The sequence below is a fragment of the Canis lupus genome, chromosome 11 (genome assembly GCF_003254725.2).
Source record: "Canis lupus dingo isolate Sandy chromosome 11, ASM325472v2, whole genome shotgun sequence".
In the NCBI taxonomy this organism is placed as follows: Eukaryota; Metazoa; Chordata; class Mammalia; order Carnivora; family Canidae; genus Canis; species Canis lupus.
This window is the reverse complement of record NC_064253.1, coordinates 25,303,382-25,330,892: the sequence shown is the minus strand read 5'-3', so window position 1 is coordinate 25,330,892 and position 27,511 is coordinate 25,303,382. Positions and strand designations below refer to the sequence as shown.

The 27,511-nt window shown below is 45.6% G+C and overlaps 4 protein-coding genes across 14 annotated transcripts in view; 1 reads left to right on the top strand and 3 right to left on the bottom strand.

The window, feature by feature from the left end:
- The window catches only part of KDM3B (lysine demethylase 3B), a 76,535-nt gene extending 61,866 nt beyond the window's left edge, over window positions 1-14,669 (bottom strand). The window contains exon 1 of one of the 4 annotated variants that reach the window (XM_035696626.2): window positions 14,539-14,669. In XM_035696626.2, the coding sequence (XP_035552519.1) occupies window positions 14,539-14,553 (15 nt within the window). In that variant the 5' untranslated portion in view covers window positions 14,554-14,669. Of the gene's footprint in view, window positions 1-8,711; window positions 8,944-14,538 lie in introns of those variants that run through there. The other 3 variants (XM_049091830.1, XM_049091829.1, XM_025433437.3) reach the window with 3 other exon arrangements.
- On the bottom strand, window positions 11,996-23,067 carry FAM53C (family with sequence similarity 53 member C). 2 transcript variants are annotated; one of them, XM_025432252.3, is made up of 5 exons: window positions 22,783-23,067; window positions 19,201-19,430; window positions 18,753-18,810; window positions 16,072-16,856; window positions 11,996-15,043 (listed from the first exon to the last, which is right to left on the bottom strand). In XM_025432252.3, exons 2-5 carry the CDS (start codon window positions 19,276-19,278, stop codon window positions 14,786-14,788), a joined length of 1,179 nt encoding a protein of 392 aa, XP_025288037.1. In that variant the 5' UTR covers window positions 19,279-19,430; window positions 22,783-23,067; the 3' UTR covers window positions 11,996-14,785. The 2 variants fall into 2 exon arrangements, with proteins under 2 accessions (XP_025288037.1, XP_025288036.1); XM_025432251.3 differs by lacking the exon at window positions 22,783-23,067 and adding an exon at window positions 22,328-22,461.
- CDC25C (cell division cycle 25C) overlaps window positions 22,455-27,511 on the top strand; it is a 36,509-nt gene continuing 31,452 nt past the window's right edge. The window contains exons 1-2 of one of the 5 annotated variants that reach the window (XM_025432242.3): window positions 22,455-22,679; window positions 23,987-24,068. The gene's annotated coding sequence lies outside the window, so the exon portion shown is untranslated. Of the gene's footprint in view, window positions 22,680-22,965; window positions 23,105-23,986; window positions 24,069-27,117; window positions 27,258-27,511 lie in introns of those variants that run through there. The other 4 variants (XM_025432244.3, XM_025432243.3, XM_049091831.1 and 1 more) reach the window with 4 other exon arrangements.
- LOC112649796 (oocyte-specific histone RNA stem-loop-binding protein 2-like) lies at window positions 23,369-27,368 on the bottom strand. 3 transcript variants are annotated; one of them, XM_025432257.3, is made up of 6 exons: window positions 27,221-27,368; window positions 26,013-26,108; window positions 25,801-25,905; window positions 24,790-24,942; window positions 24,526-24,646; window positions 23,369-23,760 (listed from the first exon to the last, which is right to left on the bottom strand). In XM_025432257.3, the coding sequence occupies exons 2-6, from the start codon at window positions 26,051-26,053 to the stop codon at window positions 23,632-23,634; spliced, it is 549 nt and encodes a 182-aa protein (XP_025288042.1). In that variant the 5' UTR covers window positions 26,054-26,108; window positions 27,221-27,368; the 3' UTR covers window positions 23,369-23,631. The 3 variants fall into 3 exon arrangements, with proteins under 3 accessions (XP_025288042.1, XP_025288040.1, XP_025288041.1); XM_025432255.3 differs by having other exon boundaries at window positions 27,102-27,236; XM_025432256.3 differs by having other exon boundaries at window positions 24,799-24,942; window positions 27,102-27,236.

Sequence of the window (27,511 nt, the reverse complement as noted above, 5' to 3'; positions counted from 1 at the left end):
TAAAAAGAAAAAAAAAAAAGCTGGTTGCAGATTTTAGGGGTGGTGGTGGTGAGGGAATAAAAGGGGTAGTAATAGTATTTTAGCCTTAATCAGTAAATGTTCCTCTCTAAAAAAAAATGTACTCATATAATGCTCAAATAATTAAAACTTTTTAAAAGGGAAAGAATTAACTTTGGGAACAGGGTGGAAGATTAAACAAAGCCATGATAACTCAGGAAAGAGATGAAAAAGGATTAACCCCATAAGACTGTAGGAATGGAAAAGGGTATTTGAGAAACTACAGAGATAAAAATAACTGGATATGGTGATGATTGAGAGTAAGGGAAATGGAAAACTAACTCAACTCCCAAGGTCCTAAATTTTCTCTTCCAATTTTCCTACCTACATTCTGTTCAAAAAGGACAACAGGTCCAAAATAGTCACTCGTGCTAAACCCAAGTCCTCAAACCACAACAAAACCCCTCCCAGGAATGGAATCTTAAAGCAGTAAATCTGGAATTACCTGGTCAGTACTAGTGAGGTAATCTGCCTGGTAGACCCCTGGTGTCCCCCAAGAAAAGTAACCTTGTCTGAAACAATCAGCTCTTTGCTAAAATAACTTCCTTGTTCCACCTCCTTCGGCCTTAAGTCTTTCATTTTGCACAGCTCTCTGGAGTTCCTTTCTATCAGCCACAAGGGATGCTGCCTGAGTCAGATACTGTTGAACAAAGCCATTAAGATCCATAAAATTTGCCAGTTGAATTTTTTTTAACAATTCTAAACAAAATATAAACTCTGATTCAAATGATTTTACAAATGATTTCAAATTGTGGGCTATCTTGACAGCTAAGATGGGGAATGATGCATGTTTAGAAGATGGCAATTTTCAAACAAAAAATAATTTTCTCTATATGGTTCCTTTAAAAATTTTTTTTAGTTGTTTATTTATTTATTCATGAGAGACATACAGAGAGAGGCAGAGACCTAGGTCGAGAGAGAAGGAGGCTCCTTGCTGGGGGGGGGGGGGGAGGGGAGAAACGACCCTGGACTAGGACCTGACCTGAAGGTAGAGGCTCAACCACTGAGCCACCCAGGTGCCCCTATAGGATTCCTTTGATTAAGAGATAGCTTTCTAACTTAACCTCATTCCCCATCCCCCTTCTAATATCCACAATAAATTAAATGTTAAGTACTTGAGTATCATAGAGATAACCCGAATAAAAACTCAAGCATATACATATATAGTGCTTTTAGGGGCTGTGGAATCACAAAGATCTGGATTTGCATCCCATCTTGCTCCTTTCTTAGCTGTGTAGCCCAGGGCAAGTCACTTTAGCCTCTTTGAGCCTCACTTCCTTTGCCTATAAATAGGGACAATAAGTACCTCAAAGGATTGTCTGAAGATTAAATGAAATAAAAGCATAAAAGGCCTAGCAGACTTTGGGATCCTGATAAACATGCATTTCTTAGGAAACTCACTCTACTGGTCTGATTATAAATTGGTATGATTTTCAAAAAAGAAAAAAATGTTATCTACTAAGAATCTTAAATACATGTACGCTCTGTGTCTCCATAACACTCCTGGCAATAATCCTAGGAAATAACCCTAAATATAGTATAAGCTTTATTCACAAAAATGCTCATCACAGCATTATTGATAGAGCCTCTGAAACAATTTCAATATTCAATGAAAGAGGAATAGTTAAATAAATTCTCCAGCCAATAAAAATAAGATTTTTCTTAGCATTTTATTGTTTTCCTTTCAGTTGTGGGAGCAATACATGTTACCTATAGAAAATAAAAGCACCAGGAAAATTAAAATCACCCATATACAAGAGTTTTCAGTAACACAGGAAAATTGCCACATTAAGTGAAAGAGCAAAACACAAAATTGAAAATACAGTATGAATTCGACTTCTAACAATCCTAAAAAAGAGATTAGATGAATATGTATCAAAATATAAACAGCAGTTTCTAATTGGTTACAGGGGCTACATTTTAAATTATCAAAATATTTTCTTCATTTTGTATCACAGGCATGCATTACCTGAGAATCACAAAAATAAAACATCTAATGCTTCTAATCTAACAAGCTAGGTATAAGTCACAAAAACCAGTGGACATTGGACCTTGGAGTCTCAAGTAAGATTCCAATAATCTCAAGACAAAAAAATTAGTACTGAGTCCCTATCAACAGAAATATGTAACAAAAAATTTAAAGATTATAAACACCTTATTAACAGGAGGCCAGAGTAGAAATTCCATAATAAATCAAATGTGAAAGTTAACATCTAGAATCGGCTTCTAAATATTCTTTTTAAGATATAATAGAGAAAGCCTCTTAAAATAGTAACAGAAAAATGCATGTTCTGTTCTTGATGGAACTTACAATTTAGTAGGGGCAATAAGGTATATATCTTGTTATATATCTATAAGAAAAAAAACTCTGATTAATATTCCAAAAGAGGTATATAACAAAGTACTAAAGGAGCAAAGAAAAAAATAAAAACACGCTGGGCTTTATAGGTGGTAGAACCTAGAATGGACAGGCTTTCTCAACTCCTCATAGGACTTTGATGGTGAACATTAAGAGCAAAGGGAAAAGCCAGAAAGTATTAAGTAAGTGGAAGATCACTGAATCAGGGTTGTCTGCTATAAATATCCTTTTGGTAACACTCAATTTCCCTCATACAATTCTTTGCACACCAAGGATCCTTCTTACCTGTAATTTGGTCTCTAGAGTACACCAGGAGGGGGCTCTGTGCATATCTCTGGATAGGTATATCTCCCATTGTAAATTAATAACCTTATATGCAGATTTACAAATCAGTCTCCAGAGAGTCTGGTGAGAATCAGTTCCCTAGAGCCTGATTACCCCTGTACACACACACAAAAATGGAGTTTTTGCCCTTCCTAAACAGAGAGAGGTCATACTATATGAGTCACTACTGAACCATCAGGCAAGTCTTACCCATCTACAGTACAAGGGTAAAAGACATTCTGGCAGTTGGGTTAGTGGTGTAGGGAGGGCTTAAAAACCACCAACCTGTCAAAGGCAGTGGAAAACTGAGAAGCAGCAACAGGTGTTATGTCCCCCAGGCCTTGTGGAAGCAAAGCCTACAGGAATCAACTCCAGCTGTTGAGAAAATCACTAACAACAGAAAAGGCCACATTACTTACCCACCACTTAGGGGAAGCAAAGTGGAGAACTGAATCAACCATAACAAGTTGGAAATAAGAACTGCACAAGTGAGCACTGAAGGAGGCAATGAGCCCACGGCAGGTGGGGAATTAGTGAAGCAATTCTTAGAAACAAATAGGTAATTAAAAGGAAAGATCTGATTGTGTTGTAAAGGAAGAGGATGCTGGATGGACAAAATGACCAGAGTATGTGATCACTGGTGGATATACTGCACAGCTCTAAAATAATGCAAACACAAAGTAAGAGACAATTAACAATTTAACAATTATACACATATAAGACAAACCTAAAAAAAAAAAAAAAAAAAAAAGAGAGGGCAGCCCCGGTGGCTCAGCATTTAGCACCGCCTTCAGCCCAGGGTGTGATCCTGGAGATCCAGGATCGAGTCCCACGTCGGGTTCCCTTCGTGGAGCCTGCTCCCTCTGCTTGTGTCTCTGCCTCTCTCTCTCTCTCTCTCTCTCTCTGTGTCTCTCATGAATAAATATAAAGTCTTAAAAAAAAAAAAAAAAAGATTGTCTCTCTCCCTCTGTCCCTCTTTCTCTAAAAAAATAAATAAATAAATAAATTTTTAAAAATGAACAAGCAGAATGCAAACACAAAGTAAGAGACAACTGTTAACAATTACACACATCCACACAAGACGAACTTTTAAAACAATGAACATCTAAGTGCCGGGAAAACTTAAAGATGGCTCAATGTCTCAAAAACAGACCTCCTGCTCAGAGTATTAAGTTGAAAAGTGCAGTTAGAAGGGCTCACACTTAAACATTATATATTCATTTGTACAGTCTCACTTTCATTTAAAGTTCTCTACACCATACAGTGACCCACAAAACCATATTCTACTTACTTTAATAAAGAACTTATCATGTATCATGCAGATCTTTATTGAACTTGTGGAATTATAAGAAAAGGACACTTAAGGATAATCATTAAAATCCATAACTCCCATTTCAATTAGGGCTGAAGTTTTAGGTTTGTGTGAGATTGTGCACTGGAAACATGGTCCTGTCCTGGACCTGATTATAATCATTACATTACCCAGAAACAAACTAGAGAGGTATTTTAAAGTCCACCTAACCTGAGACAAGGAGGAAAGGTTGGAGGAGGACGTTAAAAAGTAAGGCAGATACAGATATGCTTTCATTCTTCTTGGAAGACTCCCAGATAGAAGAATCATGGTACTAGCCTGGACACTGCTACAATTATTACATTATCTGGAATCAAAGGAAAGGAGTACTTTACAGTGTACCTTTCCACCAGATAGAGATGCAAGATTAAGGGATAAAAAAAATAAGGCAGATATGCTTTCACTCCTCTTCCAAGTTCTAGATAGCTGTGATAGCTACGATACACATTCAAAACAAATCAATGCTACTAAAAGCATCATTTAATTCTAAGAAACAGCAAGAAAAGGGCAGTTTACTGAATAAAATTGGTGCTGCCACAATTGGCAAGTTACCTCACATGCCATTTACAAAAATATTTCAGGTGGATCAAAGATCTAAAGGTAAAAACAAAGAAAAACTGAACAACCTTTTTACAGGCTCAAGATGGGGGAGCTATCCCCAAGCAAGTAACCCGGAAGCCATTAAAGAAAAGTCCAAGAGATCTGATGATATCAACATTTTGTTTTACTCTATAAACAACTTATAAAGTCAAAAGACAAAGGAGAGAAAATAAATGCAATACACTTGTGAAGTAAAGGGGGTCATATACTGAAAATGCATAGAACTTATACAAAGTGATAAGACAACAACCATTTTCAAATGAGCAAGATAGGCAGTTAACTCATTAAAAAATATAAACAGCAAATTGACAAAGAAAAAGACTAGGAGTCATGAAAATGATGTATTATTTTTCATCCATCAGATTGCCAAAAATGACAAAGACTGATGACACCAATGATGGCAAAGGTGAAGGGAAACCAGCACTGCTGGTGGGAGTATGAAATTCTATCATCTTATTGGAAAACAACCTGGCATTACCTAATAAAAGATGTATATACTCCTGTAACTCCTAACCCACTTCTGGATGTCTAAACTATAGAAATAAAACCATGATTACACAAGATATATGCACAAGTTTACTGACCACAGCATTATTTGTAGTGCCAAATTTTTTTTCCAATAACTTGAATGTCCAGCCTAAGGAGGAATGATTGAACAAATGATGGTACATCATCCATTCTATGAAATATAATGTAGTCACTTCAAAGGATGAGTAAGATCTATAGGTATTGATGCCCATTGTATAACGTTAAATGGAACTAGAGGGGTACCTGGCTGTCTCAGTCAGTAAAGCCTGCAACTCTTGATCTCGGGGTCTTAAGTTTGAGCCCCACATTGGATATAGAAATTACTTTAAAAAAAAAAAAAAAAAGTCCTTACTTAAAAAAAGAGGCCGGGAGAAAGAGGATGCAGATATTGTGCAATGTGATACCATTTGCCAAAAAAAAAAAAAAAAAGGGCAACTCTTTGTATATGGATGAATGTTTTTATATTTTTTGTACTAGTATTAAGAAAGATAAGCAAAGCCTCCTTTTTCAACTGGAAGCCTGTGAAAGAAAGATTGTTGGCTTTTTCTGTATATGCTTTTGGTTATTTGACATTTCACAAAATAGTTTTGCTTTTTAACCAAAAAAAGGAAGGAAAACCCATGTTTGTTTGTTTTTTTTTTTTTTTTTGGTCTGTTTGTTTTATCTACCACACCTACATATATGAAGGTCCCAAGGTCTCTGCAACTCATATGGACCAATAATGATTCAGAACACAAAGAGGACAGCCTTACCAGTCTGAAATGAAAGCATAAAAATCCATTAAACTAATATTGCAGCAAGACTGTTTTCTTTTTAAACAGGCCTATTTTGAAATACAAATTAAGCTACTATTCCACAGCGTGGGGGAGGGGGGAGAGGTTTTTTTTTTCCTATTACGTCTAAAAATCTCAGCAGTTATCTGTCAGCATGTTTGATGAAAATGCCCACTATCAAACCGTTATCAACCAAAACTCCCAATCAACAGGATCCTGACTTTTCTTTTTTCGTATTTCATCTTAAGGAAATACATGGCTTTGGTATTGTTTTCCAGAAAAGGGTTCACTAAATGGAGCAGGGCTACATTTTGAAAGATTTCAGGATCAAAAAGTATTTAGAAAGAGGGTATTAATGGAGCCTAAAACTGAAAAGTGTTTTCAATCACTTCAAAAACTCATTCATCCAACCTCAATTACTCAACCTTAACAGGGGGCGCCCTGCTATGCATTACTCAAAACCAAGCATGCCTGAAAACATCTTAAACTAACTGAATGAAAATCTGCCCAATCACAGGCCAGCTGCTTGAAAACTCCACCCTTGAGTACAGGAAGAACACTTTTGATTGGAAGACGGTTGTGTTTACTACGGTGTGTGGTGCAAATTGGTAAGGCCCACATGTCTGGGGTCCAAAGAAAATCTCTTTAATGAAAAGGAAAAACAAACGGCCAGTTCTCATCCTAGACTAGTCATTGTCATTAATAGAACCTCTACATAGCAACTGCAATTCTTGAGCAATTTTGCAAACTGGTGAAAAATTCTAAAAGTTCTGAGTTTTGTTATGGTTGTTTTCTCATCCACGTACCTTGATATACACACAGGACAAGCCTGTTTATTCTCAAAACCCTAATCTGCCTTTGCTTCTGTATGTATACAGCTCCACGCAGGATCTCAACACAGATCTAATGTGCACTTTGCTTTAACTTCCAAGTATCACGGCAACTTTTTTCACTTGGTTTGAGAAACCAATTCAATGAGCCCAGTGGCAAAATGATTCAGTATGTAGCTTAGTAGGTGTCCAGCATTATAGTAAGCTTCAAAAACCTCTGCCCTTAGGGAGCCCAGCAAACAACAAAGTGAATGGGTAGCCATTTCAGGTGCAGAGCTCATTAGCAATTCATCTGATGGAGGAAACAACTAGAATATAAAATTTCAACTGAAAAGCTAGGGCAGGCTAGGCCTTAAGTCCAAGTATACATGGAACAGTGGATCTTCATTATGATTTGCAATTAGCAGGGGTAAATTTTTGGATCTGAGACAAGATGCTTCTCCCCCACCCCAACCTAGAAAGCAGTCTTTTAAAGAAAGGAGGAATTTAAATCCAAATCCCCTCCTTAATCATCGTCCTCATCCCCTTATATTCGTGGCATCTTTTTACAAATTCGCCCCACTGAAGCCTCTAAATGGCCAAGCAGCCTTTTCTTATTTAGCGTGGAGAAAGATAAAAAAATGTGAACTCAAGTAGCCAAGGCAAAGACTACGCCAGCCGCAAGCCAAAAAACCTATAAAGCTTGCGTTTAAGGGGGAGGGGGAGAAGCCTAACACCACTAATCAATAGGTAGAAAAATGATAATCAGAAACCTACAATATTAGTACCAAATCTCAGAAAATCATTCCAATTGCAAAAATAGCAAATAACACATCTGCAGGAGCAAGTTCATCACGAAAATTTACCTTCTGCCTGCTGATGATTACATTCCAAAGGAATCTCCCTATTTTCGGTCTTATCTTAAACAGAGAAGCTAGGGCCGCTATGAGAATGAGGAACTAGGAGAGGCTGGCCAAAGCTCAAAGACAGTATTCTGCGGCCACATTAACAAAAATAACACAACATGACACCAAAAACTAGTTAAGTTCTATTTTACGAACAACTTTAATCACAAAATGCACCAAGGCAAGCATTCAAATCGCCGAGCTCCAACACAAAGTTTCAAAACAAAACCTCTCCCAGGGCTGAGGGAGTAGCCGAGCTGGGAGCAAAAAAAAAAAAAAAAAAAAAAAAAAAAAAAGGCACACCACCTAGCAGCCCCATTCGGCTGCTAAGACGCATCTCAAACTTATCGACAACAGCCACAACTGCAGCCCCTGTCACCCAGAAGCTCAAAGAGAAAGGAGCCCCGAGAGCGTCCCGAGAGGTGGCCTTTCTGGAGACCGCCAGGCCGAGTCAGGCTCAGACAAGGAGGAAGTAACTGCCAGATAAAAAAGCCCAGAGCCGCTCCGACTGCAGCCTCCGTGCTTCCCACAATTGCCCACATTCCCGCCCCACTCGGGGCTCCGGGAGGAGCGAACAGGGCGCAGGTTTCCAGGGAGGCTGGGACTACAGGTCCGCGTCTTTCGGGAGGCAGCGACGGCACCAGCCCAACTCTGAGCGGCCCCGGAGCCCAGGGTGCGGGAGCCCGCGCCCCAGGCGTGCTCGGCGGGGGGCGGGAGGGGGTAGCGCCGAGAAAGGGGTCGCTCCGGAGGCGGGGCCTCCCGGCGGAGGCAGCAGCTCCCGGCGCCCTGGCCGCCCCCCGGGGGAAACCGGGGCGCGCACCCCGACGCGGAAGCCATGCCGGCCAGAGCTCGGGGTGCGGAGGAGCCGGTGGGGGGCGCTAAGGAGACCTGGGGGCGCGGAACTGGGTCACCCCCACCCCACCGCCCCCTCACAAAGGCCCCCGGGGAGGCCGCCCGCAGGCCCCGCAGCCCCGGCCTCAAGTGCCCGCCTCGGCCGCCACTCACCGCCAGGTCCTGGGGCACCGCCCCGCTCATGGCCCGCACCGTGCCGGCCCGCCAGGCCCGAGTGCGCAGCGCAGGCCCCGGATCTCCGCCCGCCGCCGCCGCCGCCGCCGCCGCGGGGACCGAGGCCGAGGCCGAGGCCGCGGTATCCGCGAACAGAAGCAGCAGCCGCTTGCCCACCGGGGAGGCCGCCGCGTCCGCCATCGCCAGGGCCGGCCAGACCCGCGCTCCCGCCCGCCGCCTCCCACCACCTCTGCCGCTGAGCGCCCGATCCGCCCGCAAGGCCTCCCTCCGCACCACCCGCGGCCGCGGCTCCCCCCCACCCCCCCCAACAGCCACCACCAACCACCGGCGCCGCGCAGCGCCCCCCGTGGCCGGGAGCGGAGCCGCAGCCCGGGCCCCGCACAGCGCCCCCCGCGCTCCGGAGCGGGCCGGCAGCTCCGGGCCCCTCGCGGCGCTCCGCCCCAACCTCCCCGGGGCCTGCAGTGCCCCCTGCGGCAGGGAGGGGAATTGCAGCCTAGGCCGGGGTGGGGAAGTGGGCGGCTCCTTCAGTCTTCGTGGCACCATCCCTGGCCCGAGCCGCGTCCTGGGGGTGCCCTATGTGAAGAGGCTTCAGCTTACCCGCCTCGGACACCAAAGACTTTTACTGGGGTGGGGGTGGGGGGCTTGAGGGGCAAGGTACCTAGAGTTGGTGTTTGAGCCAAACAGTTAGCGCCCCGATACCTAGTGATTTCCCATCCTGAAAATATGCCGTACCATTCCTTTTAGAAAACCCATCCCCCCTCGGTCCATCTTTTTTCTCACTAGCCCGTAACGTAGTACCATCCTATTCTATACCACCAGTATTTCATAGGTTCCTTTCCAAATGACCAATTGACCAATGTGCTGCATCCAATGGATGTTATAATACCATCCTTTTCACTGGGTGAAGGCCCATGTGCTTCCAACATCCTGGTATTTGGACTTAAACCCATGGAACTTCTTGCCTTTCCAAGTTGACCAATGTTACTAAGTACGGGTGTTTCTCAGTTAAACTTTGAGGGGAATTGGAAAGAGACCAGCAAAATTATCTTCTCTGGTTCAACAGCACTTCATCTTACCGTGGAAGTAGTGGGAGTGGGGGCAGAGAAAGCCCCACCTCTCCGGTCTGTAATACAGGTGTGGGAGATTGATAACTCCTGATAGAAAAGGGGCTGTAGAGAAGGGGAGATAACGAAATTTTGGCCTAGATGGTCTTGCACACCAGGTACTGGGAAACCTCAATCATTAACATTGGTGGTATCAGACTACCACAGGCTGCAGGGTCTTATGGATGCAGAATGAGTATATATGGAAGTAGTACAAACCAGAAAGACAAAGGGTCTAGAAATAATCCCTGGTTGTTGTCCTAAAAGTGACCATTTCTTTCAATGACCTCCCCTACAGACAGAGCAGCAGCTGGTTCTTTCTAGAAGACTTATATGTCTACATGGGTATCTCCTGCCCATACCTTTTCTCTACCCTTGACCTATTTTTCTTGTAGCAAAGGTCAGGAGTTTCAAGGGGGAGCAGGCAGCAGCTGCTGACTTTAGAAAAAGTAGGAAACCTCTAGGGAAGTCATTCTAGAACCCTCTTGAGCACCAAGGAAACATTTCCTTGGATTTTCTTCTCTCCCTATTCCTTGGAACATCCGTCCATCTATAAGCCAAACAGGCCTAAATCCCAATGCTTTCCTGGGCCAAGAGACATCCCTTAAAGCACATGGCCCACAAACAATAGTCGGTAAAAGGAGAACAAGGGTGAATTCTTAAGACCTGGCTGCCTTGCAGGTTTTCTACCAAAATTCACTGTTGGGATTTTCTCCTGTATGGAGCTCTAATTACTGCCCCAGTGTTCTAAAGCTTACTTATCAGCACCAGAGACAGAAATGTGCCTAAGTTCAGGGACAGAAAGGCAAAGATGAGAAATTCATTCAACAAATAGGATAGGCACTTTTCACATACCAGTAACTTTTCAACATGCTGGGGACCCAACAATGAACAAAACCCTTGTCCTCATGGAGTTTACATTCTTTCCTATCCTACCAGGACTTGAGGAACAGAAGAGGAAATCTCACTTTGCCTCACAGAAAATAAACAGTAAAAATCTAACAACAGCAACAAAATGAACGTAAAGGAAAAAAAGGAAAGTCATTTTAGATGGTTTAAACTTTATGCCTGCTTAAACAGTAGGTGAAATAAAACAGCAAGTTTTAAAGAAAGAAAAAACTCCTAACACTGAGCCCTCTTTAACCACATGCCAAAGCCCCATCCTCCTCAAAGCCCTTCCTTTGTTTTGGGGGCAGGTGGCAACCCCCACTCTTTCTGGAGTGTATTTTCATCCCCTAAAGGTTCCTGCTCTAGGTTATCAAGCCAATCCTGTCCTCCTGCACATTTCATGGGTATTCAATGATGAATGCCACAAATTTCAAGCAGGAAACTGGGACGGAGGCTAAGCAACTTGACTCTTCTTGTGCCTGGCAAGTCAGGACCCCAACTGGTAAAGAAAGGCTATGCCTTCGGGACAGAGGCTCCCGCCTGGATCTCTAAGCAAATCAGTTACACCCACACAAACTGGAAGAATGCGAACATAGGAAAAAGGGTGGAATAGCAACGTCTAACGAGAGTGAACCACACAGCTTCCCTGAACACAAACATCCCAAATTGAAGCATTATGGAAAATACCAACTTCTAGGGCAAAAGAGAAGCTCTGCTGTTAGGATAATTTTCCAAAAGCAGTATTTTTAGAATGGAGAAATTGCCGAGGTCTTTGGAATCTGAATTCTGATGACTAAATCTCCATCTCTCCAGGGTATAAGATGTGAAAACTCTTAAAAAAAGAAAAAGATTCCCAGTCAAGTCTCTCAGCCTTCTTTCCCCCACTTCCTAAAGCCCACAGACCAATCTAGACAAGTTCCTAACTGGACCATGAAACACTTCCCAGGGAGCTAGAATGTATAAATACTTGACTTCAACTTGCTGGAAGAATGACCAGAGGGAAGAGGAGATAGGTACCAGGGAAATAAAGACCAAATCAGACTGCCAGAAATAACCAAGGCCTTAACACAAGCCTGGGCCACAGGATATGACTGCAGTGGCTTCAAAGGGCCTAGGGACCAAGACACTGCCCTGGAAGGGGTGAAGGCCCAGCCATGCACTAGAGGAAAGAGCTGTTAGACTTAGATGGCCTTCTCCCTGCTTACTCCTTGCCTTTCTTTGTGGAGAAGGGAAGAAGACACTGTAGTACACAAGATTGCTTGGGAAAATGAATTATTCTAATAAAACTTTATTTTTTCAAACACAGCCACAGAGGCAGGACCTCATGTTTAACACACACAGACTTATGGATTTTTTTTTTTAATATAAAACAAAGTTTACGAAAAAATTTTTTTTCCACTTTTTGTATTTGTAATCCCATTAGCACAGGGACTTTGGCAGCAGGTGGGAGTGAAGGGCAGCTGGAGCTGCCACTGGGCAGTCACCGGGCACAGGAGGAGAGCACCAGCCTGGGAGTGGCTTCACTCACACACGCAGGAATACTCACCTACTGGTCAGCCACACCACACACACAACACAGATGCAGATGTCTACCCAGCGTCAACCACAGCCCTGTAAAGGTGTGCTCCACTCTGGGTAAGCCCAATAGGTGAAAATCCAAATAGTTAAAACAGCTAAAGTAGAGGGAGGTTGCTTGCTTTACAAAAGAAGCAATCACACAGGCTGCTTTTAAATGGTCAGCAGTCCAAAAGCATCGCAAAATAGCATTTGGCTTACACAGAACTGTTGGAACAGATCCACTGTGTAAAGCAAAATGAACCACTTCTTAAAAAGGCCTGTCCCAGGGTCATGGGCGCTTAGATTGGGAAGCAGGATGACAGTTTCAACTAATTTAACTTTCCAGATCTTACAGTGATAGAATTCAAATAGACTCTCTGTAGACCCTCTCCCCTAAGGATCGCACCCCTAGGGCTTTGGGGAAGCCAGGGTAGAGGCAGAATTACTGCCCTTACTTCTTCAGCTTGGAGCTTGCAGAGACCGCACTGGTCTTGCCAGTGGCCTACTGGAAGCTGGCATGGCCAATATGCAGCAGAGAGCCCAGGGATAAGGATGCCCCAGGAGAAAAAGAAGCTGGCATCAGGGAAATTATGGCCTAAAGAAGGAGAAGAGCCAAGGGAGGGATGAAACCAAGGATGGGCACCTCCTGGGCTCACAGATTCCCTGGATTCTCCAGAGAGCCTCTCTCAGGCCTCTACAGACCTGGGAGCTCACTGGTAATACATGGTAACGAGCAGAGGAGGAAAGCCCCGGAAGGGTAGAACCTCTAGAGCCAGAGGCTCAAGAAGAAATGGCCACCTCCTCTGGAGTGGAAGTGAGGAGACTGCAGGCTTGGTGACACTCCTATCTGACATGTGGGAAACCAAGAAAATGACAGGTTCAATTCCAGGAGGAAGAAAACATGTGGACTTTGGTCTTCTTCCCTAACATGAGAAACTGGATCCTAAGACACCCTGGAGGATCGATGAGAATGCCCTTCCTCCAATAAACAGGAAGGGCGGGTCCAATTCAGTTGTGCAGCGTCTAACCAAAGCTGGACAAAGCCTCACAAGCTACTTGGCAGCCACGTCAGTATGTATCTCCACTGGTGCCAGTCCTACCAAGGGTCCGGCAGCCATTAAACCCATCATTGCAGCCACCGGGACCTGCTGCCCCGGCTCAAGTTACGGGTGAGAAACAAACAAAAAGGAAATTCAACCCAACAACAAACTCCCAGCTGCTTCTCGTAGCCTTTGCTTTACACATCCTCAGCCAACCCTCACTGAGCCCCAACCTCACTGATGTCTCTCAGGTCCAATTAGAGGCAAATAAACATTTCCTGGCAGGAATGGAAGACAAGCAAACTGGTAAAAGCTGACATCCTCTTCCTCTTTCTCAAGCAAGTCAGAAAAGAGGTTAGACCTGGATCTTCTAACAACAGGTTTCCTAAAGTCTGCTTCCAAAGGGCAGTGCTGGGATGAGCTTACCCATGCTTACTTGACAAAGTAAGTCAACTTGACTGCCAATTCTGCTGCAGGTGGGCCTCAGATGATAAGGACCAATACAGAGCCTCCCCTCCATGTTCTTGACCCTTGAAATTCAGACAGTGAGGGGGAAAACGTCCCATCAATAGAGAGGGAAAGAGAAAGATGGACCCCTCTAACTCTGCCTCAGTTGCCGACATGCACTTACATCTACTTAAGAGACAAAGGCTGTATATAGCCTAGGCAATCTGATGAGGAAAAAAGGCCAGCTCAGAATCAATGTAAAGAGCCTTCTCCAGTCCTAATATTAGATCTGTCTAGGGGAGGGGATGGGCCTAAGAAAAAGACCATTAGCTGAGGTCACAGCTCTTAAAGACCCTGCCATACCCCAAAAGAGAATCCTCTGCAGAGCCAGTGGTGCTTATGGATTATAAGCCTGGTTCCAGAGCTACTTAGAAAAAAAGAAAAACTTGGTGCTATCCTCTTGACTCCTTGAGTAAGCCTGCTGTCCTGTGAAAATTCAAGATCCTGGGGGTATCATGATGCTCTGCTGTTAAGGAGCAACTGCCTTCCTTCCCTAAGGCTACGCAAACACACCTTTCCCCAAGTATACTCCCATGCACGCACACACTCTCACACAATTTCTCCGAGGAGGCTGAATGAACCCCCCACCCTGGCCAAATTCTAAGACACAAGTGCCCTTTGAAGCAAAGGGGCTAGTGAAATTCCCCGAGCTGGGGTCAGCAGACCCCTTCCTTCCCTGCCCACTGCTTTCTCGGTGGCAGGGATACTCACACTCAGGGCCGCCATGGGAAGGGTCTGCTCTGGGGCTGTCCCTCCCGCCACCAGCTCCGTTAATCTTGTCCCGGCCAGTCTCTTGGCATGGTCGAGCTTCCTGGAGCAAGAAGATTTCAGGCTGCCCTGAGTCGGAGCCCTCCACTCACCCCCATTCCCAGGCTGGGCCCCTGGCCTTGGGGCCTCGACACTTGTTAGTAGCCAGAGAGAGTCAGTCTGTGTGGCCCCAGGAAGTAGCCTCTCAGTTTTAGTTCTCCTCAATTAGATTCAAGTCCAGGTCCCCAAAGTCCTGCTGGCACAGTGTCCGCTTGCTCAGTGCCTGCCGCCCCCACCGCACGGCCCCCTCCTCCTCCTCTTCGCTTTCACTCAGCACCTGGGAGGAACCCCCAACGGGGCTGCAGGAAGCAGAGAGGTGCGGGGGGCTACAGGCCATGAACCACGGTGGAGAGATGCTGCTGCCTTCCCGGGCTGCTTCTTGGAGACAGAGACCTCCTGAGTATGGTTTCTGTCAAACAAACAACAAAGTTAAGAATGCAAAAAAAAAAAAAAAAAAAAAAAGATACCAACTTCCACAGAACCCTGGCCCAAGCTGGATTTCCAAGTGTCCTTCCTGGTTACCCTTGCAGGCAGGAGTTGTAGGCTTTAGGGTGAGGTATGTGAACTCCCAGATAACATTTGGAAAATTTTTAATTTTTCCAAATTCTTTGAGGAAATAGCTCATAATTTCTATCACATTCAAAATTAGGAGCTCATTTATAAGCTTCATGTGGGCAGAACATTTTCTGGATGTTTTACAATACTGTGAGTGCCTAGTCACAACCTGGTACATGGCAGGTATTCAGTAACATTTGCTGACTCGTTGGAGGAATGACACGATGAATAAGCAGGTAGATTCTCAAAGAGGTTTGTGACCCAGGAGACTAGAAGGAAGAATATGAAGAGTCGGCAAGTGCATACAACAGCCGTATTCACACTGGGAAGTCAAAATGTGTTTGCTGTACATGAATGATGCAGCAACCCATTCTGCGAAGCCCTCACAGACCCAGGGGAAGCTGTGAAGGACAAGTGGCAAACGAGCCCTGAGGTCAAGAAGGGGCAGGGCACTAATGATGGGACTTGTATTGCTTATGCATCCTCAGAGTGCAAGGAAAGTGCCCTTGGCAGAACAATTGGGAATCCCTGTTGGAAGATTTAACATGGGTCTCATCTCAATTTCTTTAGAACCCCCAGGCCCAAGGAGTGACACAGGACATGAGACCTTGAGTACTAAATTGGGTATAGTCCTGGGCAACTAGGACGGTAAATCACCCTGGTGAAAGCTCAGTCAGTTAACGTTATACTCTTGATCTGAGCTCAGGCCTTGATCTTAGGGTCCTGAGTTCAAGCCCTGTGTTGCCTACTCAAACTTAAAAAAAAATTTTTTTTAAATTAGAAAGGAACCTGCCAGTTGTACATGGAGCTCGAGGATGGCTCTCCGTGAAAATGCAAGTCTCCCTCCTCCCAACCAAGCTTCCCTAGTTCTGCTGGTCCCACCTGATTCATCTTGTCAAAGTCCAAAGAAGGCCGCAGCCGCCGGGGGTCCTCCTCATGGCGCCGCTTGACTCCAGCTTTGCGGGCATCCAGATCACAGGGCTGTGAGCGGCTTCGGGGAAGATTGCGGAGGCCTCGAGGTCGCCAGGGCAGCTCTGGGGAGGATGCAGGGGAGCTCCGGGCAGAGGGCAAGAAGCGGCTTGCCTGAGGGCCCAGGCTGGGTGACAGGGAGAAGCGGCGCTGGGGTGGGCAGGGTGACAGGGACTCAGCATCACTCTCCCAGGAGCCACTTTGGGGGGAGGTGGCACAGGGTCGAGAGGAATCTTGGGCCAGAGCCAGGCTGAAGAAAGGGGGACTGTAGGGTCTGTGGGCTGGGGCACATTGAGAAGAGGCACTGGGAGCTTGGAGGAACCTGAGGCTGGAGACCCGCTTTGGGGGGCTCTGGTGAGGCACCTGCGGCCCACCCCCTCCACCACTGCCCCGGTGCTTGATGGGAGTCCACAGCTTGGAGGGGGCGGGCCGCCACACCGGCTGCCAGCGAGACAGGTCCACGGGCACTGAGAGTGAGCGGCAGTGCCTCTTGGATGGAGGGGCAGGGGGCACAGGAAGCTTCTCTGGGTCTGGGGGCTCAGGGCTTAGGACTTGGGAGAGGGGCTGCTCCTGTGGGGAACTTCCTGGGCTGGGTGGTCTGAGGTGCAGGCTCAAGCCTGAGGGGTGGTAGCTGAGGTTGAGGCTGTCCTGGAACTCAGCACAGGAACAGTGGGGCAGGCCCCTCCAGGAAGCACCTTCTGGAAAGCATTCATAGTAAAATAGTATTAATGATAGCATTTTTTTTTTTAAGATTTCATTTATTCATGACAAACACAGAGAGATAGAGAGAGGCAGAGACACAGGCAGAGGGAGAAGCAGGCTCCCTGCGGGGAGTCTGATGCTGGACTTGATCCCGGGACCCCGGTATCACAACCTGAGCAGAAGGCAGATGCTCAACCGCTGAGTCACCCAGGCATCCCCCCCCCTTTTTTTTTTTTTTTTTTTTTTTAAGATTCATAGCTAGCTATTTTTAAGGGCTCACTATGTGCCACACAACGTAATGAACACTTTATGTGATGTTCCTCAAAAACTCATAAGGTAGGTACTATTATCCCCATTTCACAGATGACAGAGGTCCAGTAACTTATCCAAAGTCATATAGAAATGAAATGACCAGGGCACGTAGATGGCTCAGTGGTTGAACGTTTGCCTTCAGCTCAGATCGTGATCCTGGGGTCCTGGATTGAGTCCCACATCGGGCTCCCTGCATGGAGCCCGCTTCTCCTCTGCCTGTGTCTCTGCCTCTGTGTGTCTCTCATGAATAAATAAAATCTTAAAACAAAAAAAAAAAAAAAAAAAAGAAAGAAAAGAAAAAAAGGAATGAAATGGTCAAAGGAAGATTCAAACTCAGGTTTGTCTGATGCTAAGGGTAGGGCTCTTCACCACTAGATGATACTGCCTTCATTCTGAGAAGCCAGCTGAAATTCAAAAGTGTCCTATATTGCCTGTCACTCCCTCTCAAAGGTAGATGAATTCAGAGAAGCAAATGCATGTGTGCCCTGCTCTTTCCTATCTCCACCTAACCCTACTCTGCTCCCCTACCCACTAACCCCTCAAGTTGGGAAAGCAGGCCCACGCTCTTCTTCCTTGGTCTCTCCCCTTCCAAAATAGGAGTTAGGGCTGTCAAGGAGTAAGAGGTAATCAAGCATGTAAAAGATCATTTTTATTCCTCAAGAGTGTAAATAGGGTAGGGAAGGCCTTTGACAGTAGAACCTGTGATTGGGAGACCTTGAGACTATCCATGTTCCTTTGTGTCTGGCCACCCACAAAGAAATACTGAAATTAACACACTGACATGCAGAGATCTTCTAGCTCTATTATAGTTAAGTTAAAAAAAAAAAAAAAGCACAAATAATATATATAGTATGCAACCTTTTACAGAAATAAAAAAAACACACTTATGTTTGCTTCTATTTCTATTAAAAAACTCTAGTTGGATAGACAAAGTAATAACAAGAGCTGCTTTTAAGGAGGTGGTGGGAGATGGATGGAGAAAGGAAACTTTTCTCACTATAAACTTATTATTTCATATTTTTTTTATTTTTTTTTTAATTTTTATTTATTTATGATAGTCACAGAGAGAGAGAGAGAGGCAGAGACACAGGCAGAGAGAGAAGCAGGCTCCATGAACCGGGAGCCTGATGTGGGATTTGATCCCGGGTCTCCAGGATCGCGCCCTGGGCCAAAGGCAGGCGCCAAACCGCTGCGCCACCCAGGGATCCCTAAACTTATTATTTCAAAAAAAATTTTTTTATTTCAAAAATTTTGAACTACATGAGCATACTACTTATTTTTTTAAAAAATCAGATTATGGGAGGAGACAAAATATATAAACAAATAAATAAAGTCAGATTATAAAAGTCCTATCAAGGCTTGAGTAAGAGCCAACTAAACAAGTAACTCCCATGCTGGGGTGGTAAAATGGAGGAGACAAGTGACAACCTTAGCAGGTAACCCCAGCAAGAAAGCCATGGAGGTAGGCTGGCTAGCCAGGGTCACTGGAAACCAGCGCAAGAAAAATGAGGATGGAGGTATGTACACGCGTGAGCGCATACGTGCACACACACGCGCACGCACACACACAGATGTCTTACCAGACACAAGCTGGAAGGGGTTCCCACAGCCGGAGAGGTCTGCATGATCAGGCAGGGGCTAAGGGAAAGATAACACCCATAATGAGTCAGGCTCAGGACACAGATTTCCAGGAAGCCCTCCATGGCTCACCCCTGGAGTCTATGGGTTATAGGGACGGGAGGAACTCCTAGTGATCTCTTCTCCTTGTCTTCCCAAAGTTAGTGAGTAAAATAATCCACATCTCCCAACATCTCAAACCCTTCTCCACCCCAGTTTTGGTGTCCCTTCTCTACCAGTGGAAAAGTACCTGCCCCCTTCCTTTTGGGCTGGGTTTGAGCCTTTACTGGGCTTTTCCAGTACAAGTACAATGACTCATATGACACAGGACATGGGTAGAGTAGTAGCAACAAACAGCCTCAGAAAAAAGGGGGAGGGGGTTGTAGAGAAGCAGGAAGACTGGTCTTTTACCAGACTGATGCTGAAGCGTGTGCATTTCAGCTCATCCAGAGTCTGTTTCTGTAGCTGCTCAGTGATCAGGGTTATCATGATTCTCCCCAGGATCTGACTTGCACACTTTGGAGCAAATGATGGATGTCTTCCCTGTCGTTCTTCCAGACCTCACTCGTGGGCCGTCTTCTGCCACTGCAGCACCATCCTAGCACCATTGGGACTTCCCTCTCCAGTCATGCCTGCTGAGTCTGCCAATTACAGAGGGACCAGCCCCAAGTGATATTAGAGATGTACCTGGCCCAAAGGTAGAAAATGCATGGCACACATACCACAGCATCCCTATGCCAGGCCTCTGGCAGACATCATTAATTGATCACAGCTCTTTCCTACTAAGCCTAAACACAGCCTTGGAAACATCCTGAACTTGACACTTTAGTTAACCAGTAAAACGAACTAGAGTAAGCAAGCAAGTTGAGACCTAATTGCCACCCCTAACCTGGTTCATGCTGGGCTTTGCCTACCCAGAGTACCAGCACCACTTAAAAAACAGCTCAAGTGAGAGAGGGATATCCAAATGGTTACTTTCATCCTGATTCCCCCAATACTTTATCTTCCAATCAGAATCAGAGAGGTAACCATTTCCCTAAACTACATTAAAAGGAACAGGGAACAGCAAGGAGAACTGGTTGTAGGAATGACTTTCTGCTTCAGATCAATCAGAGTAAACAAGGTTTTATGTTCTCCCTAAGCTTCAGTGTTTGATATATTATTGTTTTCCAACAGATACTGTAAATATTCTCTCTAAAAGGGTTAAGAAGATAGAGAAATGGTACCAGGATTTTTCCAATTACATTTCAACTCTATACATGTTAAAAACACCAACTGTATGACTTCATTCAACTAAGTTTTTAGCCTGATCTTACTCAAAGACCATGGATTCAATTAATCAAGGCTCCTTCCCATGGTCAAGTTCAGTATAAGCAAACTAATTCCATCAGAGAACAGGCTTCAAGCCCACACAATTGCCTGAGGGGCCTTGCTCAATGGAGGAGGGGAGGATAACCTAGTGTTTCCATATGGTTCCGCCTATTCCCAGAAATGACCAGCAGGCAGACAGCTCATCAGAAGGTGTATGTAGCATTCTCCAGTAGATATAACAAACATTCAAGAAATCTACGTCTTGTGTTAATTTGCTGGGACAGTTCTGGGAAATCACTGGAGTTTTCTTGGCCTTAGTTAACCTACATGTAAAATGGGCAGAATAAATGTCTTAATGTGTCATGGGTACAATATAATGTGAAATATCAAAGTGTAAAAAGCATACCATCTAACCTGCACAAATCAGGAGTCCACATAGACTGTTTCTCAAACTCTCCTGTTTGTTGCTCTACACAGCCTAAGAATGCCACATGTGATAATATCATTAATCTGAAGAGGACAATTGGGTTTATCTATTTGGCTGGATGCCAACCTCCCTCACCTGAACACCCAGGGAAGCCCCAAACAGCTCTTCTGTGACCTTGGAGGTAGAGTACTTTCTACTTTTGCAAAAAGAGGGAATCATCTCTACCCCGTTCCACCTTGGAGAGAAGTAAGTAAAGAAAAGCAAAGAACTACGTGTTGATGTATCTGCAGTTTTTTGGAAGCTGTGGGAGAAATCAACCATCATTACAGTTAACTATCATTTTCATGCATAATTATTATTACCACCCTCAAAGAAGTTCTAGCTTCCTGAGAGCTCCCTTCAGCGGCTTCCCCTATGATCTTGTGGGAAAAGCTAAAGCTTATATCACATTGCTCTTGGTTTCTTAACTCTGCCCCCAAAAGATCAACTAGAGAGGGACCCTAACTGCAGGCTTTTACCCCAGAGATCCCAGGCCTCAGGCTCACCAGCCATGAAGAGCAGGGAGTGAAGCAAAGTCTTTCAAGCTTTTCATGAGGCATTTGGCCAAACAGCAAACTCCCAGCCCTCTCTGGGATCAAGTGAAGAGAGTGATTTTGTGTTTTTCTGCATTTTAATTGTTGGGATGTGGCCACACACGGCGGTAATTGGAACAATGCAACTACCACCACGCAACTGATACTCTCAGCCTGAGTTTCCTAAAACAGGCCAGGCTGAGAGGGGGAACAGAACGGAAGCCATAAGGAATCAAACCAGGACACAAAAGAAGGCAAACCAGCTCCGCGAGGGGCCTCCTCTTTCTCAGGCAGGCATAGAAAAAAGTGTAAGAAACCCTCTCTTGCCGCCTTCCTTCCCCTTCCATTTTGTGTATCTGAGGGGCAGAGACAGCCCTGAATGTTCACTAAACAAGTTAAAACTTCTCAGCTTAACAACTGGCACAGGGCTCAGCCCTTCACAGAGCAGCAGGCCGCTAGGCCCTCCCTACGACCCCACCAGGCCCAACTCTCAATCCAGGCTTTCCCTCCACCAACAGCCCCCTAAAATAAAGACTGGACCCCCACCCCATCTACTATTGGATGGTAGTAACCCCTGACGTTGGGGTTTCAGGGATGCTAAGGTTGTGCTGAAACCTGGAGAACCCAGGATCAAATCAAGCCAAGAGGGAGGAGAGTCACAAATCCCCTGGGGACCCTCCCCCCAGGTCCCAGCCCCAAACCTCTGGGGGACACTAAAGAAAAACATGAGGGAGGCAGGGAGGTACATGAACAGGTAAGTGGGGAACTGACTGCTCTTCCTCCATATGGCTCTGGCGGGGATAGGGGTGACAAGTGGGGAGCACCCCTCCCCCCACCCCGATGAAGAAGCAAAAGGCTAGGCCCCCCTCCAGTCTTCAACCTCTCCCTCGGTTGCCCTGCCTGTCCCCGCGGGGTGGGGCATGGGGCGTCCGCTAGCCCCTAGGGGGGCACCAGGGCTCGCTCAGGGGGGCTGTCTTTCGCCTCTTCCCAATCAGCTTCCATCATCTGGCCGCGGGAAGCGAACTCAGGACGCAGGAGATGGAAAGGGTCTGGGACTTAGCACTCCACCAACCCCTCCCCCACCGGGTCCCGTGCTCTCCCCGCGGAGGCGTCCAGAGAGGCCGTGCCGCGCGCGCCGCCGGGCTGGGGGAAGGGAAAGAGGGAAGGAGGGAGGGACAGTCGAGGTGCCCGCCCCGAGGCCCCAGCGCCACCTGCCCTCGCCACCTACCGCGGCTCCTCCAGCTCCCTGGGCCGCGGCCGGAGCAGCTCTGAGCGCTCCGTTCGCCCCACGGTGCCCTTAAAAGGCGCCGGCGCGAACCAACGGGCCCCGAAGGAGAGTGGGGGAATCGCTCTGGTTCGCAGAATCGCCCTGAACCGCCCGGGGAGGCTCGAACCCCGCGTCGCTTCTCTCCCAAAATCTTTTTTGGAAAGTGCTGTCGGGAATGAGCCAAGCTCTTTGATTTAGGGATGAAGGTGGCTTCTTCACTATCGAGTCACCCCCTCCAAAATATTGCTGAAGGTGGACGGACCCAGTTGGCGGCACAGCTCCAAACCCGCGGGGGAGACCGTGTCGGACGAAGGTAAACAAAGCGATTCTCCTCGCCCTCCATTCCAACATTGGCCCTAGTACGGCCCCCTACCCGGTTCGGGCCGCGTAACAGAAATAGCCAGAGTTGCTCTTACCTGCTCTCTCCTCCCGCCCTCTACGGGCACCTCTCAGAAGGAATCCCCCTTCCGCCAGCAGAGGACCGGCCCGCGGCGTGAAGACTTCTGGGAAATGTAGTCCAAGAGCCGATCAGGGCCTGCTCTGAGTCCCGGGAGCCCCTCTTCCAGCTGCCGGATACCCTCCAACCTTATAAACCCAGGACTTGTAACGGTTGCGGGGCCGTTCCCAATTGATTCTGTAATTAGCCCTCACCCAAAACACTTTGTAAAGCTGAAAAGGGCCCAGGGCTGCTCACTCCTCCTCCTTCCTCTACGCACCCCCACCCCCCAGCAGGATGAGGTAATGGGGTTGTGATTATGACATCATAGGCGGTTCAGTTGCTTGCGGGGGTGGGCGGGGGAGGGGGGGGGAGTATGGTGGTTACAGCTGGACCACTTTCCTTAAGACAGAAAGGGAGGGAGGAAGGAAACAGGCAGCTGGGTAAAAGATGTTGATAGCTTTGTATTTCCTCTTCAGGAAGAGGATGCCACCCTTTATTAAATTTCCACCACTACCATCACCTCCCACCTCAGCCAAAGTTTAAGTCTTTTTTGAGAAGCCTGAATGTAGACGTTAGTAGGGAGGAGGTTGGGGAACAGCAAAATGGTTACTGGCTCTTATGTAAATTTGAGGCTCAGCTATCAAAGAAGGTTTAGAAAAGCAGGCAGAAATGGAAAAAGAAGTTTTAAACAATGCTTTCGTGTTGTGATCTCTTTGTAGGGCAGTTTTAGATTTTTTTTTTTTTAATCCATTGGGAAGTAGCAGTAATGCAGGTAATCTTTACTGTTACACTTAGCAACACGTCCCTTGAAAGACATATGCTTTCTCTAAATATTTTGTGCCTCATTCAAATCTGGGACAGGTATGTAACTGTGATCAGCTAGAAAGTAGAACCAGTGGTGTTCTTCCTCATAGAGCCAGGGAAAGGAGTAGGCAGGAGGTACCAAGTCTGCAAACTGAAAAAGAAGAGTAGAGGCAGAGTGAGCTACTTATGAAGAAAATGGGGGTGGAAGGAAGATGCACTGCACATTTCCTTTCCTTGCACATTTCTCCTTGGCAAAAGAGGGGACAGGGGCCATGAAGTGGGGAGACCTAGTTTCCAATAATTGCTGTTGTGGAGCACTTATTATGTGCCAGGCACCGTGCTACATACTTTAATATGTATTCTTATTTTTTGCTTAGAATCATCAAATGAGACAAATCTCCCTATTTGACAGTTGAAATGGTTGGAGAGATGAAGTGATTGTCCATGTGGTGGACAAAGGTAATATTATAAAGCAGTCCTGAGGCTCTAAAGCCCTTGGTCTTCATTCCACTTGGTAATCCTTGTTTTTATTATCAACCATACTTTATTAAAGTTCAGTGACTGAGAATAAGAAGTAAAGTTAGCATTGGCTCATTTGCAAAATATTGAAATAAAAGGAGACATTAAAAAAGCCATATCAGGTTTCAAGGCCTCAATTCCAAGAAATATTGTACTCCTTTCATCAAGTATAAAATAACCCCCAATGCAGCCCAATTTCCCACCATTGTTAACTACAATTAAATGTCCTTATGCCACCTTTTTCTTAGATATTTTAATTCATGTCCTATTTTTTCTTGCTGCCCAATTTTTCTTCTTTTGTTTTTCGACTACTACCTTGAATCCCATCCTAATTGTTACCTTGTGGGCCAGACCCTACTCTAACCCTGCTCCAATGGGTTTTAGAAAAGGATACTACCTGGGCTCCCTTCTGGTCTTCATTCAGATTCACTGATGGTTCCAGGGCCTGGAACCAGTCATCCAGGAGGTCATCCGTAGGTGTGGAACCCATTGGCTCTAAGAGATGCTCCATTCCCTGGCTGGGAAAGTGGCAGAGTCAGAGGAATATGCACCTCTTTCAGACTATCCCTTTTCAGCCAGAAAAAGCTAAACCTCTGCAAAGTGAGGAGAGGTAGGGCTCAGTCCACCACTCCTAACAAGGAACCAAGAATAATACACACACCCCTCGGACCTCCTGCCTTTCGGGGGCTGGCTGGGGGGATCCCAGGAATGCAGGGCTCTTCTCCACTGCCTGATCTGGGCATCCCAGGAGCGGCGGCTGTACCTCCTCTTCTTGTTTGGTGTTTGAGGGTGAAGTCCTGGCTGTCGCTTTGCCCTGGCGATGGCAAATAAGTGTCAGACTCAGGCCAAAATAAAGGGGTACAGTGCATTGTTTATCACAGTGAATTCAGAGATTCATTAGGGATTTCCTGAGAGTAAGGTAAGACCAGTGTCCTCAATTCAATGGGAAAAAAATAAATCTTCAGATGGGATTAAGCACTGAACTTTCTAAATTTCTAATATTCTTCTGAGAAAGGTAATTTAGATAAACTCACTCCCCTAGAAGTCAAGATAGATATAAGATGGTATCTGACATCCCTTTAAAATACATACTACCAAAAATAAATAATAAAATAAAATAAATAAAATAAAATAAAATAAAATAAAATACATACTGCCGGGCAGCTTGGGTGGCTCAGCGGTGTACCGCCACCTTCAGCTCAGGGAATGATCCTGGAGACCCGGGATCGAACCCACGTCGGGCTCCCTGCATGGAGCCTGCTTTTCTCTCTGCCTCTCTCTCTCTGTCTCTCTCATGAATAAATAAATAAAATATTAAAAAAATAAAATACATACTACCCTTTAATACATTTTTGTGTGTATGCATGGAAACTTACATATAATTAGGTTGTAATTAGCGAAGTCAGCTGAAGGTATGAGGTAATGGTTAGAAAGAAAAAACTTCATAGCAAACATGAATAGAACTCTAAAAACTCTCAGGGCTCAAGTATGATTTGTTCCATTAAAAAAAAATCTTGAAAATTTATTTTTGGGGCTACATTTTAGGAGAATTAGTTGTAGTAATGATAGAACTTTGTGAGAGCACTCAGATTCTAGTATCTTTCCGTCATCCTACATTGAAACAAACAGCTTGGCTGACACTTTTGTTGTGACCACCCACAACTGCACTCACTTGGGGACCTGCTGCAGGAAACACTGGTAACCAGGTGTGCGCTTGCCATAATCTATCTGTTTTTGCCGCCGCTGTAGAACAGTTTCATCTGTCTCTACCTCCCACCTGTGGGGGAATTATACAGTGGCCCCATGAAGTATGATTAGGGTTATCAAAGCAGAAATCAATTCATCCCATACTCCTTTAACCCCCAGTCTGATTTTCAAACTCACCTGGAATGGCAGGGCTCTGTGCTGACGCCCACACTCACCATCTCAATCCCAGAGAATAAAGACTCTTCACATACTTTCTTTCTGGGGAAGCAGATTCTACAGATGAAAAGAGTATTAGGATAGTGTAGTCTGGCTGACTACACTGCACCACCACCAAGATGTGGACACCAGTAAAGGTTGTATGCCAGACTTAACTGTTTTTCAAAGACAAAGGTTTTTTTTTTGTTTTGTTTTGTTTTTCTGATTTGTTTCTCAGACTGGTCTGCAAGCCATCAGCATGAGTAGCCCCTGGGAGCCTTGAGAATTCCTAGGCCCCGCTCTCGACTTACTGAATCATAATTTTGGGGCCTGCATTTTAAAAAGCTTCTGGGCTATTTTGATCATTTTTTTTATTACAGAAAATTTCAAAAATACAGAGAAGAACACAGTATAATGTTTTGCTACTCAAAGTGTGGTCCCAGGACCAGCTGCACCAACATCAGCATCAGCTGCAAGCTTATTAGAAGTGCAGAATCTTGGGCTCCAACCCAGACCTATTGAATCAGAACCTGCATTTTAACAAGATCCCCAGATGATTAGTATGCATTTTAAACTTTGAGAGTAATAATATAATGGATCGCCACTCACCCATCACGTAATACTCATGGCAAACCTTGTTTCATCTATACCCACCACTACTCCCACTGGATGATTCAAATCTTCAATATTAAGAATTATTGAAAAAAATATTGAGGGTCATCTGGCTTAGCTAAGTCGGAAATCCATGGGATTCTTGATCTTGGGATCCTGAGTTTGAGCCCCACATTGGGTGTAGAGATTACAAAAGTAAATAAACTTTGGGGGGGGGGGAGGAATAATTCTTTAATATCACCTCATCAGTGTTCAAATTTCCATAAACGACCGGTTTGCGATCCTTTAGTCTGTAATAAGGATTACGCCAAGAGATGGTTCAATCCCCCCGCTTTCCTTCAAAAGATATTTCCTTTATCCTACATAACCTAGCTTCTAATAGATGCTGCGCTCTACAAGAACACAGAACAAGGAAAGCTCTTGCAAGGGGCCAGTGCTGCTCGACATAAGCACACACACCTGTCTTGGCTCAACATCTGCTACACCAGCGGAAAACGCTCCATCTCCGACCGAAGGCAAGCAAAACGGAGAGGAAAAGACCCACGTAACGACAGAAGAAAGAAGCAAGGAAAGAGAACCTTTTAAGACACCTTGCATCCAAACAAACCTCCTTAGGTAATATCCTAAAGAGTGATAATCGCTCTCGAAGTGCAGTTTAAATCTCCCGGGGTTGGAGGGGCACAGGAAAGGGAGCGCCCGAGCCCGCGGTGGCGATTGGCTGGAGGGAGAACCAATGGTGTGCCAGGCGTCCAGGGGGCGGGGCTTGCCCAGCTTGCTGGACGCTGGTGGGCCAATGGGCATCCTGCTCCGCCTACGGGGCGGGGCAAATTGTGCTCCTTCCAAAGCAAGCTCACGCCTGGTGACGTAGG

Coding starts and splice junctions, on each gene's coding strand:
- FAM53C (XM_025432252.3), bottom strand. CDS start 19,278: ATGATAACCCTGATCACTGAGCAGCTACAGAAACAGACTCTGGATGAG. Junction 16,857..18,752: donor CCCCTTCCAGCTTGTGTCTG/GTAAGACATCTG, acceptor AATGCTTTCCAG/AAGGTGCTTCCTGGAGGGGC. Junction 15,044..16,071: donor ACTTTGACAAGATGAATCAG/GTGGGACCAGCA, acceptor TTTGTTTGACAG/AAACCATACTCAGGAGGTCT.
- LOC112649796 (XM_025432255.3), bottom strand. Junction 25,906..26,012: donor ACAGAGCCCTGCCATTCCAG/GTGAGTTTGAAA, acceptor ATTCCCCCACAG/GTGGGAGGTAGAGACAGATG. Junction 23,761..24,525: donor AAGACCAGAAGGGAGCCCAG/GTAGTATCCTTT, acceptor CTTCTTTTTCAG/TTTGCAGACTTGGTACCTCC.